This window comes from Humulus lupulus, chromosome 1, assembly GCF_963169125.1.
Source record: "Humulus lupulus chromosome 1, drHumLupu1.1, whole genome shotgun sequence".
NCBI lineage: Eukaryota > Viridiplantae > Streptophyta > Magnoliopsida > Rosales > Cannabaceae > Humulus > Humulus lupulus.
The window spans coordinates 69,469,728-69,483,857 of NC_084793.1; the positions used below are offsets into that span (position 1 = coordinate 69,469,728).

At 36.7% G+C, this 14,130-nt stretch overlaps 1 protein-coding gene and 1 long non-coding RNA gene across 5 annotated transcripts; one reads left to right on the forward strand and one right to left on the reverse strand.

The window, feature by feature from the left end:
• Nucleotides 1–1,031: 1,031 nt before the first annotated feature.
• On the forward strand, nt 1,032–4,087 carry LOC133794134 (tubby-like F-box protein 3). Its single transcript, XM_062231338.1, has 5 exons — nt 1,032–2,122; nt 2,583–2,670; nt 2,827–2,956; nt 3,042–3,221; nt 3,337–4,087. Exons 1-5 carry the CDS (start codon nt 1,784–1,786, stop codon nt 3,806–3,808), a joined length of 1,209 nt encoding a protein of 402 aa, XP_062087322.1. The 5' UTR covers nt 1,032–1,783; the 3' UTR covers nt 3,809–4,087.
• Nucleotides 4,088–10,310: 6,223 nt separating this feature from the next.
• On the reverse strand, nt 10,311–13,300 carry LOC133794146 (uncharacterized). Of its 4 annotated transcripts, none has more exons than XR_009875127.1 (3): nt 11,256–11,666; nt 10,584–11,062; nt 10,311–10,501 (listed from the first exon to the last, which is right to left on the reverse strand). It is a non-coding gene; the product is annotated as an uncharacterized LOC133794146 (long non-coding RNA). The 4 variants fall into 4 exon arrangements; XR_009875128.1 differs by lacking the exon at nt 10,311–10,501 and adding an exon at nt 13,211–13,225 and having other exon boundaries at nt 10,803–11,062; nt 11,256–11,731; XR_009875129.1 differs by lacking the exon at nt 10,311–10,501 and adding an exon at nt 12,898–12,912 and having other exon boundaries at nt 10,803–11,062; nt 11,256–11,731.
• Nucleotides 13,301–14,130: the final 830 nt, after the last annotated feature.

Sequence of the window (14,130 nt, forward strand, 5' to 3'; positions counted from 1 at the left end):
GTTTTCTAAAAATATTTTTTTAGTTTTATTTTTTTTAAATCTTAAATAAAAAATTAATAAATATATTTACAAAGAGAAAAATCTTTTTAAAATTTGTAATAAATAATGAGATAAAATAATTTGAAAGAAAAAATGATGAAAAATAAGGAGTGAGAAAGTAAGGAGAGAAAATTTGAAGAAATAAAAATTGAGAAGAGATAAATTGATCCAAGAAAAAATGAGAGAGAAGATGATAAGAAAGAAAGTGAAGAGAAAGAAGTGAGTAGAGAAAAAATGATAACAGAGGAAATGGTGAGAGAGAAAAAATGAAGAGAGATAAAATGATGATATATTAAGTTATGAGAGAGAAAGTGAGGATATAGTAAGTGATGAAAGAGAAAATGATGACATAATAAATGATGCAAGAGAAAATAAGAAGATAGAAAATGATGAAAGAAAAAATGAAAAAATAGAAAGTGAGAAGAGAAAAAATAGCGAGAGAGAAAAAGTAAGGAGAGAGAAAGTGATGAGAGATAAACTAATGATAGAGAAAATGATGTGACAATAAATCATATTAGATAATAATAATTAAAAAAGTGATATGAGAAAAAAAATAGACAAAAAATTTTGAGAACAACAGAAAACAACTTTTAGTTGTTCTCAAAATTTTCTGTTTTTTGTAACTTTATTTTTAAAATTTGTTTTTTGAAAACAACGGCAAAAACCACATCTTGTTAACAAAATAAAATAGATTTTAACTTTTAAAAACAAAAAATAGTTTTGTAGTTAAGGAGCCAAACACCCTTTAAAAACTCATTTTTAAGAAAATTATGTGGCATAAAAAAATTAAATAAAAACTAATCTAAATTAAAATCTAATAGGAAATAATTTATAATTTAAAACAAAAATCATAAAATTGTTATTTAACAAAAAGAAAAAGAAAAAGAAAAAGAAAAAGAAAAATAAAAGATTTTGGTTTTATCTATTTGGAAGTATATTTTAGGCGAAAAACAGGTATAAAGAGGATTTTTAAGTAGCGAAAAGGCAGTATCCAATCCAATAGATAACGAGTCCTAAATCCCGGACGGAAAATAGAGAGAGTAAAGTCTTCAGACAGGAAAGGAAAAAGAAGGAATGACTTATTATTAATAAAATAAAGGAGAGGACCCAGCACTGCCTTACTGGTCTGCTCTGCTCTGGCCAAACCCCTCTCCCCTATTCCACACATCATATAGATCACGCCGCACTGAGTCCCCATGGCACCACCAACCAAATCCTAATGCCGGCCACTCTTAGGAACCATCGAAACCCCTTTTGCTCGCTTTCTATCGAAGGTTTTCTCTCTTTCCATGATTCTTGAGGTTTGTTCACTCCTCAAAGCGCACTTTTTATCGTGTAACTAAGGGAAATATTGCATTTTTATGCGATTGGGAGTGAGATCTATGCTAAATTATGGAGCTTTTGTCTGTACATAGCGGTTTTTTTAATAGTTGATCTGTGGTGGGTATTTTGGGATTTTGTGGTTTGGTTTAGATCTGGAGTGGTGGGCATTAATGGCTGGCCACCACTTTGTGTACATACATCTCTGAAGGGAAGGAGAGTTTTTTTATTTTTATTTTTGTTAATATTTTGTTAGTTTGGGTTTTGGTATTTGGATTTATGTTAGCTCATATATGTATATGGGCAAGAGAAAAGTTGGATTTTTTGTGTGATTAATGTGAGTGATTTTGGGGAGAGTGGTTGGTTAAGGACGGATTCGTTGTTGTATTTGAAGGTGAGGACTGCGGAGGGAAGGGAAGCACCTATGTCTTTCAAAAGTGTGCTCCAAGGTATGAAAGGTGAGCTTGGGAGTATCTCAAGGAAAGGGTTTGATGTTAAGTTTGGGAGGTCAAGATCACAAAGGGTGGTTCAAGATAGCTTGGTTAAAGTTGATGCTATGAAGCAGAGTTGCTGGGCTAATATGCCGCCGGAGCTTTTGAGGGATGTGCTGATGAGGATAGAAGCATCTGAAGACGCATGGCCTCCTCGGAAAAATGTGGTTGCTTGTGCTGGTGTTTGCCGGAATTGGAGGGAAATAGTCAAAGAAATAGTGAAATCACCTGAATTTTCTGGCAAGTTGACGTTTCCCATCTCCTTGAAGCAGGTCTGGAGTTTATGGCTCCCCATTTCCTTCAAAGTTTTTCTATTGATAATTTCTTAACTGTTATTAGCATACAATCATAGCTTTCTTTCTATCCTTTGCTGAAGATTTAAGACAGTTTATATGTTTTGTGGATTTCTTTAAAGAGAAAACGCAGGCAGTCCTGCCAATTTCTACAATGAAGAGGTATAGACATGCTATTAGCTAATCTGGCTTCTTCTTTGTGAAAATCTGAATAGGTGTTAAAGATCATTTATATATTTTGGACAATATCAAATGTGCTGGTCCTGGTTTTAGTAGTTGTGAATTGTAATATTAGGTTTTTTTGTTTAAGTTCCAGATGGTTCTTAGTTTTTAAACTTGTTACTTTTTTCACTGTGAAGTTACAGAGTTGCAATTTTACAATTTGTTGACACTTTTCTCTCGCTGGCTAATATTTGAATCTATTGGTTTTCTATTGCAGCCTGGTCCAAGGGATTTTGTTCTTCAATGCTTTATAAAGCGCAATCGAAGCAACCAAACTTACTATCTTTACCTCGGCTTAAATCAAGGTAACTCTCATTATGTATTTATCATTTTAACACATTTTGGTTTACTGTGATTTCATGATGTCCAGGTACATTGAAGAACATCTCTTTCTTTCTTTTTTTCTTTTCCCTCTAAATGTACCTGTCTGAGCTGTTATGGTTTCACCTGTATAATTCCAGCTTCCACAGACGATGGAAAATTTCTTCTTGCAGCACGCAAATGTAGACGTCCAACTTGCACAGATTACATCATCTCTCTAAATTCCGAAGACGTGTCTAAAGGAAGCAGTACCTATCTTGGGAAGTTAAGGTATATTTACACCATATTTTACATCACAACCTCAGTTTCTTGATCACTCTAGGCCAGCAGTCATTTTATTTTCCCTTCATCGCAGATCAAACTTTCTAGGGACCAAGTTTACAATCTATGATGCCCAACCTCCAAATTCTGGAGCTAAAGTTACTAAATGTCGTTCTACCAGGCTTGTAAATATGAAGCAAGTTTCCCCAAGAGTTCCTGCTGGCAATTATCCCGTAGCACATATTTCTTATGAGTTAAACGTGTTGGGCTCTAGGTATGAAAAATGTTTATGATACTTCCTTAGGGGCCTTTGGCAAGAAAGAAGAATAATTGATTTGATCGAATCTTTTTCACTTGCTGTATAACATTTGACACATTTTGTAAAGCAGGGGACCAAGGAGGATGCAGTGTGTCATGGATGCCATTCCTGCTCGTTCTATTGAGCCAGGAGGTGCAGCACCAACCCCGACTGAATTTCTGCATAGCAGTGTGGATACTTTTCCATCCCTTCCTTTCTTCAGATCAAAATCAACCCGCATTGAGAGTTTTCAACCAGAATTTCCATCTGGTCAAAATGAAGGATTGCTTGTGCTGAGGAACAAAGCTCCTAGGTGGCATGAACAACTGCAATGCTGGTGTCTGAATTTCAATGGACGGGTAACAGTTGCTTCGGTGAAGAATTTTCAGCTTGTCGCTTCTCTGGAGAATGGAGCAGCTGGGCAGGAGCATGAGAATGTCATTCTCCAGTTCGGAAAAGTTGGAAAGGATGTTTTTACCATGGATTATCAGTATCCCATCTCAGCTTTTCAGGCGTTTGCCATATGTCTCAGCAGCTTTGACACAAAGATCGCATGTGAATGAATAGCAGAGGCATCTTTGACCTAGCAATTCTTACCTGTAGTTTGTATTCATATGAAAGTATCTTTCGGGTGTACTATTTTTTTTCTTTTTTAACCAAGTTTGGAATTTGAGAAAATACTAAAATTTTCCATCTACCTAGAATATCCTTTAAAGCTATGTAGCCCAATTCCAACAAAAGAAAAAAAAATCCATCAGAATTGTTTGTCTCCTTTTGTGGTTTAGCGATCAAACTCGGCTGTTTTCAGCATGTTGAATTAATGCATTTGGTTGTTTAGTATAGTAGACTGAAAAAGTAAATATAATATAAGGAAAATTCTCATATAGAGGGGTAAGGAAAATTCTCTTACAGAGGGATGTTACTTTGCTCCTATCGATAGTCATGTTTCTATTTTCGGCAGACGAGATATTATAACTAAGATTTTTTATATGGGTTGTAATTCTAGTAGATATCATCAGTTTTTCAGACAATTTTAAGAGTTTATGAACATAATTTAAATAATCAGTTGTCACGTGTATTTTTTTTTTATACACGTGTAAAATACTCATTGAATCTTGATTTCGACATTAGTTATAATGTACATCGTTATATATATTTATTAAATATAAGCAACGTGCAAATATGCGTGTTTTCTTAGTTTTATTTATATAATTTATTAATTATTTTTATTAAATTTATATTAATATCATAAATTTTAAATAAGTATCCTATTTTAATTAAATAATTTATTTATTTATTTTTGTTTAAGTTTATGTTTGTTTTAACTTTTGAATTTGGGAGTGACAACATCAGATTATATATTATATATTTAATATAATATTTATATTATAGGTGAATTTTAAATTTAAGTTTCTTGCTAGTTTAAAAAAAAACAATTTGTTGCTAATTTAGAGTAGATTATATTATATGTTTAATATGATTATTATTCTAATAAGTGAGTTTAAGTTTAATTAAATTTTATTTAAGTTATAAAACATATGATTTTATTATTTTTAAATAATTATCATGGTAAAATATCTCAAACAAATCTTATTTTAATTTTTTTAATTATTTATTTTATTTAAGTTTTAATGTTAACAAACTACCGTTAAATATAAGAATATTCCATTAAAGTTAATATTAAAAAAATAAAAAACCGTTAAAACCAAGAATTTCTGTTATCTACTAACTTATTATATTGAAGAGATATATAAAAATTGAGTTATAATTTCTTCACTTGTCAAAAACGAAAAAGCTTCTATTGGTAGATGCAAAAGTGATATCCCTGCCTAAGAAACTCCCTATAATTTACAAAGCAACAAACTCATATCTAAATAAACATCACAGACAAGCAATCTCAAACGGTTAAAATGGTAGAACCGAACAAGAAAGAGAAGAACTGTTGAAGCTTGTCATCAACCAGATCTAGCCCCACGATCGTCGAGGAAGCCATCCCCAACCTCGTTTGTGCAGCCCTCGCCCATCGTTCTCGAAGCTCAGCCCTCATGAGTCGTTCCCAGAGTTGCTCGCTTTCGTGATTAACCCTCGACGCCACCATTCCTGAAGCTGCCCAGTTGAGATGCAGAAGAAGAAAACGAGAAAGAAAGAGAGTGGGAGAGATTTTAGGGGTTAGGGTTTTATTTAATTTTGATGATATTTGTTTCTAATATTTAAGTTTAGTTTAAAGAGTTTAAGATTTTATTTAAGATTGTTTATTTTATTATTAATAAAATTTAGATTAATTTTAAATGTAATTTAAATTTATTTGTCTATTTTAAAATCATTTTTTTAAATAATTAAAAATCTAGACCAATACTAATGCAACACATGTTTGTTGAATTAACACTTAATAGAGATAACAAAGGTGGATAATTAGCACGACTTTGTGACACTAGGTATTTCTTCCACTATAAAATAGTTTAGGTAGCAAATTATAACAACCCTAAAATGTCGGGTATTAATGCCACTTTTTTCCCAAAATAATTTTTTAAGCCTCAAAACAAACATAACTGACTTGATGATCATATAATCTAGAGATAATGAATCGGCTGTTTTCAGCACTGTTGATATCATATAATCTATGTTGAGTGAGTTTGTTAAATTTGTTAGGATTCTGTTTAGAGGTTGTTAGTGTATACTCGAGATTTACGGAGTTTTTTGTTAGAACTCAACTATACTCAGCCCCTGTATTACATGGTGTATAAACAATACTCAGCTCACCTCTTTGACAGAGTTTTTTGTGAGCTTTCACTCAATTCAAAAGATTCAGTATTCGTATTTGGTACCAGAGCCCCAGGCGATCAACAATGGCTTCTCCTACTTCATCTTCCACAACTTCGACCACTGACGCCGGTGGTTCTTTCGCTGCTACACGCCTGGTGAATTCATCCTTTGCTTCCTCTCTGAGCTCTGTGATCTCCGTCAAACTTGATCGAACCAACTACATTATGTGGCGCTCCCAAGTTGTTCCGGCAATCCGTGGATACGATCTAGAAGGATACGTCTTCGGAACCAAGCCACCACCAGTCGAGACTGTCAAGATCACAGATGAGAATGGCCAAATGCAGACAATCAAGAATCCGGAGTATTCATTGTGGATCCGAGAAGACCAATTTCTTTTGAGCTGGCTCCGTTCATCTCTGTCTCCTCCGATCTTTTCACAAGTGGTGCGATGTCAGTCGACCAATGCGATCTGGTTGGCACTGGAATGATTGTTCTCCTCTCAATCCAAGATGCGCATAATGCAGCTGAAAACTCATCTTCAAACATTGAAGAAAGGTGCGATGAAAATACCGGAGTATGTTGTTCAAATGGAAAGTGTCTCCGATACTCTTGCTCTTGCTGGCCACAACGTCTCTGAAGACGATCTCATTATGCATCTTCTCCAAGGCTTACCTGTAGAGTATGATGCTACTATATCCAGCATACTCACCCAAACAACTGGAGCATTTAACCTCCAAGAGGTTTAGTCTTTTCTGCTAAGTCAGGAAACCCGACTGGAAATGTGGTTTGCTGCTCAAACTTTGCAGATCACCAATCACACCGCCAATCTTGCTCAGATGAATCGATGATCCGGAGGAGGCTTCAACAACAACAAAGGTCGTGGTTCTGGACGAGGCTATGGCGATTGTTTTCCCAACTGTGGTTGAGGATCTACTTCCTGCAACTCGAAGCCGATCTGTCAAATATGCTCCAAGGCAGGTCACACTGCTGTGGTTTGCTAGTATCGCCATGAAGATGACAATCAGGAGGAGGCATTTGTGCAAATTCAAGCACCACAGACCAAGGCTGCTTTCTTGGCTACTCCAGAGGTTGAGGCAGATCCAGCCTGGTATGCCAATAGCGGAGCCACAGATCATATAACAGCTGATATCCAAAATTTGAAGCTTACTAATGACTACCATGGACCTAACAAGCTAATGATTGGAAACGGTAAGCTCCTATCTATAGCACATACTGGTTCTACTACCTTTGATTCTAAACTTAGTAGTCAGCCTTTACATTTAAAGAAAGTTTTATGTGTTCCTAATATCAAGAAAAGCTTGATAAGTATTTCCAAACTCACTTCTGACAATAATGTCTTTGTGGAATTTCACTCCACAAACTGTTATGTGAAGGACCGAACAACAGGTGCACTACTTCTAGAAGGAAAGCTTGAAGATGGATTATACAAACTCCACCAACCAGTAAAGTCCCAAACCAAGTCTTTGTATCACAGTCCTTTGTATTCAGCTTGTTCACATGTTTCCAACCCAGCAAAAAACAATTGTAATAAACACAATTCAATATGTTTTACATCTGTCAAAACCAACTCTACTACTTGGCATAGACGCCTAGGCCATCCTTGTGCTAAGGTTCTGAGTCTATTATCTTCTCTGTTGAGTGGATGTATCACTAATAAAGTCAATAAAAGTGAATTCTATTCCTCTTGTCAATTAGGCAAAAGTCATGTATTGTCATTTTCTTTATCCCAAAATGACAACACCCAGCCTTTACAGTTGGTATATTCTGACTTGTGGGGACCATCCCCCACTCCTTCCAATGAGGGTTTTAAATATTATGTGCAGTTTTTAGATGACTATTCAAGATATACATGGGTTTATCCCCTTACAACCAAGTCTGAAGCTTTATCCATGTTTAAAGTCTTTAAGCTGCATGCGGAAAAACAATTTGGTGTCCCCATTAGAGCATTCCAAAGTGACTGGGGGGTGAGTTTTGACCTTTTACATTTTTCTTAGCTGACCATGGTATTCATTTTAGAAAATTGTGCCCTCTTATACATTAACAAAATGGTAGAGTGGAGAGAAATCATAGACATATTGTGGAGGCAAGCCTAACTTTACTGGCCCAAGCTTCTATGCCATTAAATTTTTGGTGGGAAGCTTTCCAAGCAACAGTCTATGTTATCAATAGACTACCTACACCGGTTCTCAAGGGTCATTGTCCCTTTTCTAAACTGTTCAAGAGACAACCTAACTATAGGTTTCTTAAAGTGTTTGGCACAGCCTGTTATCCACACCTTAGACCGTATAATAGACAGAAGTTAGAGTTTCGGTCTTCCCTTTGCTTGTTTATTGGTTATAGTAATGATCATGAGGGGTATAAGTGCTTACATCCATCTGGTCGTGTCTATATCACAAGAAATTGTGTTTTTGATGAAAACACCTCCACTCACACTTAAGCTAAACCAGATAATACACCTACCAATCCTACCATAAAATTTACCCTTCCTACCACTCAACAAAAATGGCCAGCTACCAAATCACCAACTAGTGTACAATCTATCTCAGCTAGACTAGAAGTAACTCCACCACAACAAAGGATAGCCTCTACTTCTTCCATTCGTGATGCTGCTGAATCTTTATCAACTTCTACAAGCTCTATTCATGTTGACACAGCAGCTTCTGAACAACATCTAGAGGTCCAACAAGAGACTAACAGTAGTGAAAATGTGGTGATGCCTACTGCCTCTATTCCTACAGCTTGTCCTCAACATTATCGACTTGTTGCAACCTGTACTCACCAAATGCAAACCAGAGTTCGAACTGGCATTGCCAAACCAAAGACCTTTATGACTACTAAGCACCCGCTTAGTGTGGAAGTTGGTTCAACTGAGCCACACTGGGTCCAAGAAGCTATTCAGAGTCCCATTTGGATGCAAGCTATGCAAACTGAGTATGATGCTCTCATGACGAATCAAGCATGGTGTTTAGTGCCTCTGCCGATGAATCAAGTGCTTGTTGGTAAAAAATGGGTTTTCAAAACCAAATTCAATTCGGATGGCACTATTCAAAAGCACAAGGCTCGTTTAGTTGCCAAAGGGTTTCATCAAACTCCAAGGGTGGACTTCTATGAGACGTATAGTCCGGTAATCAAACCAGCCACTATCCGAATTGTTCTTATCGCTGCGGTTCACTTTGGCTGGGATATCAAGCAACTTGGTGTTAATAACGCATTTCTCAATGGTTTTTTAAAGAAAACAATCTACATGGATCAACCTCAAGGTTTCATTAGTGCTACACATCCTCACTATGTTTGCAAATTGAACAAAGCACTTTATGGGCTTAAACAAGCGTCGCGGGCTTGGTTTGATAGGTTGCGGTCATCATTGTTAGCATGGGGTTTCACAAATTCAAAGTCTGATGTCCCCCTCTTCATTTATCACCATCAATCTCAGCTCTTGTACTTGTTAGTTTATGTTGATGATCTCCTAATTACAGGAATGAGCTCTACTTTGATCCAGAAGCTAGTGGATGACTAAAATGGCACATTTGCATTGAAGCAACTCAGCTCTCTTCATTATTTCTTGGGGATTGAAGCATACTGTGACTCTACTGGGCTGTATTTGTCTCAGTCGAAGTACGTTTCTGATCTTCTCCACCGAGTCAAAATCACTGGTGCCAAAGGGTGCTCTACTCTGGCGGCTCCAAGACAGACCCTGTCTCGAAGTGAGGGGGAATTATTGAAGGAACCAACAGTGTATCGGAGTACCATTGGAGCCTTGCAGTACTTGACTATTACTCGTCCAGATATAGCTTACATTGTATCTAAGCTGAGTCAATTTTTGCAAGCACCTACTGTGACTCATTGGCAGGTTTGTAAAAGGGTCCTAAGATATCTCAAACATACCATAACTTCAGACCTGGTTCTACTAAGACACTCATGCTACAGGGCTTTACAGATGTCGATTGGGCAAGTTGTCCAGACGACCGCAAGTCAACAGGAGCTTACTGCATGTTTCTGGGTTCTTGTTTAGTGCCTTGGAGCTCAAAGAAGCAGCATGTTATTGCACGATCAAGCACCGAGTTTGAGTATCGAGCTTTGGAAAATGCAGCAGCTGAAATGTCCTGGCTTAGAGCCTTGTTGAGAGAAATGCACATATCATTACAGCAACCTCCTGTGATTTGGTGTGACAACATTGGGGCTGCCTCGTTAGCTGCCAATCCTGTTAATCATGCTCGAACTAAGCACATTGACTAAGCACATTGAAATAGATGTGCATTTCGTGAGAGATATGGTGCTGCAAAAAGAAGTGGATATTCGTTATGTACCAACACAAGAGCAAATTGAGCTGATGTGCTTACAAAGGGACCAAGTGTGGACAGATTCCTTAAATTTAGAGACAAGCTCAAGGTTGTAAACTCTCCTTTTCGCTTAAGGGGGAATGTTGAGTGAGTTTGCCATTAGGATTCTGTTTAGAGGTTGTTAGTGTATACCTGAGATTTACAGAGTTTTTTGTTAGAACTCAACTGTACTCAGCCCCTGTATTACATGGTGTATAAATAATACTCAGCTCACCTCTTTGATAGAGTTTTTTGTGAGCTTTCAATCAATTCAAAAGATTCAGTATTCGTATTATCTAAAGTCCAAAGTGTATTAAATGAAGATTGCGGATTGGTGCGACCAAACTCCAAAGACACGTAAACTTGTCATAATATATAAGAGATACATACGAAACTTGGCCAAGGCAGAATGCAACTTTGATATCGATTTTTTGGAGACTTATTCTTCAACATATAACTGTTTAAATGATCTTTATTTAACACAAACTGATTCAATAACAAACAAGTCCGGTACTTCCTAAAAACAAAAAACACGACCAGTACAACTTGCGTCCAAAGAGATTGAGATAAATCAACAGCAAGTTTCAGTCTCAGAGCAGTAAAAGAAAAATGACTTAGAAAGGAGGTGGTCCACCAGGACCAGGGGGGCCATACCGGCCACCAGGTCCACCAAAGCAGTCCTGCAGCAACCAGCAACAGCACAAGCAGTAGAAGCTGCAAATAAATAAATAAAAAACAACAAAGACAATATTTTTAATCTCAGAGACAGATACATTGTAGGCATCTAAAGGAACATAACAACAAAGATTCGTATTAGAAAGAAAATTTGCAAGAAAGACACAATTTATGGTTTAACAAATCATCATCAACGATTATGACACAGCAAAGTTCTCAATAGAATATATACCAAGATGATATCATACTGCATAAACCATCAGCAAAGCCACCGAAGAAGCCACCAGGGCCAGGCCAAAATCCAGGACCTCCAGGTCCAGGACCCCAACCAGGGCCACCTGGACCAGGACCCCCCCAGCCAGGGCCGCCTGGACCAGGACCTCCCCAGCCAGGGCCGCCAGGACCTCCACCCGGACCTCCAGGGCCACCAGGTCCCATACTCAAGTGTTTATCAGACTAACACTACTGTATCCTGCCGCTATCCCTGGAAAGATTCACCTGTATTTCTAGCAAATATATATTTTCAAGTTTGTAGTTTAGTTTAAGAAATAGAGAACTTATATAGAGCTTACAAATTTACTTATCCTCGAAGCAATAGATGTGAGTCAGGATATGCTTTCTCAACATGACTATGCAGCAACAAGTCAAACATATTCACGGATAAACCTGTTGGTCAAACCAAAGGGCCATCCTCTGGAACGGTGCAACCTACCATTCAACAGCCATACGACCCATATCATATGTATATATATGCTCGAATATGATTAAGCGAGTCAGTAAAATTATGCAGCAAGTGTAAGATTCTTAACTACTAACGTCCAGCATAATGATCGAAACCAATCATTCAGGTGGCAACAGAAATTTGAAGGGGATTGAAGTAATACTAATGGCCAGAGGTAAGTTAGTTACGAGATATGCTCAGAAACTATTACTTAAATTACATATGAAGTAACTCAACTGGACAAAGTCACAGGGAGATAACTTGAGAGCTCTTCACCCAATGACTAATAAAAATAAAACCAATGCCTTGACTATATATAGTATGATCAAAACAAAACCCTATATCATGCAAGCCTTCTCCAAAATGACCTTAAGAAAAACTTATATTAGCGCCGGAACAAAGTCCCAAAAACATTTACTATTGACTCTTATTGTCGCTTTTAGCGATCATATTACTGGGTGACCCTCAATGAAATAACAAATAGTTATTTTGCTTAATTTACTTTCTTACATTAATATTCACCAACCAGCTCTAAGAATAAAGAAAGAAAAAAAAACTTTCGCAAAAATCACATTTTGTTGAAAAAAAAAGCCAAATTATTTACAGCACTAAATATTTTTTGTAAAATGGCATATATGCATCTTACACAAGTAAGATCACTTATGGTCTCTTCTACTTTGGGAGACCCCCAACTTTAAAAATAGAGAAGTTACTTTGTCAATTGTAGTTTCTTAGATTGTGATTGGCAAATTTCTCATACTGATTTTGTCAAATATATTCACTGCCAAAAATAAAGGATGAAGATATTTAAAAAAAAAAAAAAAAACCGAAAATTTATTCAAACAAACCCCATTTCAGGACATATAAGATAACAATTAGACAGAGCAAATCAACAAGTCTTTGGTTCATTCATAAATAGCAAATAAAGATGAAGAAAAGTAGCAGAAGATTGCCTCAGATTAGCATATTGGCACATTCTTCCTTGAGGCAAACAACCCATGTAGAAAAAATCTACAATGGCGCACAAAAATGTTGTTGCCGATCCAAAGTCCCAAATATGTGTCGTCACAGGCAGCTTCCTATTACCATTAACATCTTTAACTTGAAACAGACAGTCAAATCTATAAAGGGTACTATTGCCTTTCTGGGTTACCTCACTAGTCACTAGTTTAACTTTCCTTCAGTTTCCCAGCAACCAGACACAGCATTCGCTCCAAACCAAAAGAAAACAAATAGAGGGATAGAGAGAAACACCTCATCATTATCGTACATATTTGGCACCGTTTCTCATCACCGGCTAGCATTCTAGCATTGCCGGAATTTAATTTCACAGTATAAAAAAATTAAAATAAAACTATTTAGAAAATTTGGAAAACCCTAATCCCAATCTGATCGTAACGCTAACCTTGACGTACTTAATTGAGATCTCCTTAGAGGTAAATAAAGAAATAATAAGGACGGCTTACTCGTTTACTGCTAGTAGGGTTCCAAATGTTCAGAAGAGCAAGCTATTTTTTTTAACATCCAAGATAAGAGCACTCGAATGACTCATCTATTCTATCCTTAAAATAAAGATAAAAGCTTAAAAATTTGGAAATTTGACTTTTAATGAGGGATTGTATTTAAAAAATACCCTATCATTATACTAGTCTCATTTTGGTCCTATTATTTACCTTACTTCCCAAAATACCCTTGCCATTTGTTCCGACTCTCTCTCTCTTCTCTCTCGGTCTCTCTATATTCCCTCTCACTCTCGGTCCCGAACTAAAAAAACTCTCAAAACCCATATTTGAATTCGTCGCAACCCAATGAAATTGGAGAAGAGAAGTATTGTCGGAGAAGGTCTTTGGAACCAACACTTGAACATCGGACCGGAAGCACCCAGAGGCAACCAAACAACTCCGAAGTAGGTGAAACAATTCCCAAGTACGCGAAGGTGAGGGTTTTCTTTTTAATCTGCAATGTCTGGTTTTTTGTTGATGTTTTGTTCATAGGATAGATCGGGGCTGGGTAACTGAGAAATCAGGGTTTTTTTTTCAAAAATGTTGACCCACCTCGATAGGTCTCGATACACCTTGATAGAACTCGATAATATATGTTAGATTTTGTTTTTGAATGTGCCTCGATTGACCTGGATAGGACTTAATAGGCCTTGATGATATTAGAAAAATGGCTGATTTAGCCCCTACCTCGATAGGCCTCGATGATAATAGACATATGGCTGATTTTAGCATCTGCCTTGATAGGCCTCGATAGAATAAGACTTATGGTTGTTTTAACACCTACCTCGATAGGCCTTGATAGGACTCGATAGACCTCGATAGAAATATATATATATATTATGATTTTGCATTGCCTCGATAGGCCTCGATAAAACTGTGCATTT

Bases quoted from the DNA above. Each gene is read 5' to 3' on its own strand.
- LOC133794134 (XM_062231338.1), top strand. From the start codon at position 1,784: ATGTCTTTCAAAAGTGTGCTCCAAGGTATGAAAGGTGAGCTTGGGAGT. The intron at 2,671-2,826 runs GTAACTCTCATT...GTATAATTCCAG, and splicing joins TTACCTCGGCTTAAATCAAG to CTTCCACAGACGATGGAAAA. The intron at 3,222-3,336 runs GTATGAAAAATG...TTTGTAAAGCAG, and splicing joins TTAAACGTGTTGGGCTCTAG to GGGACCAAGGAGGATGCAGT.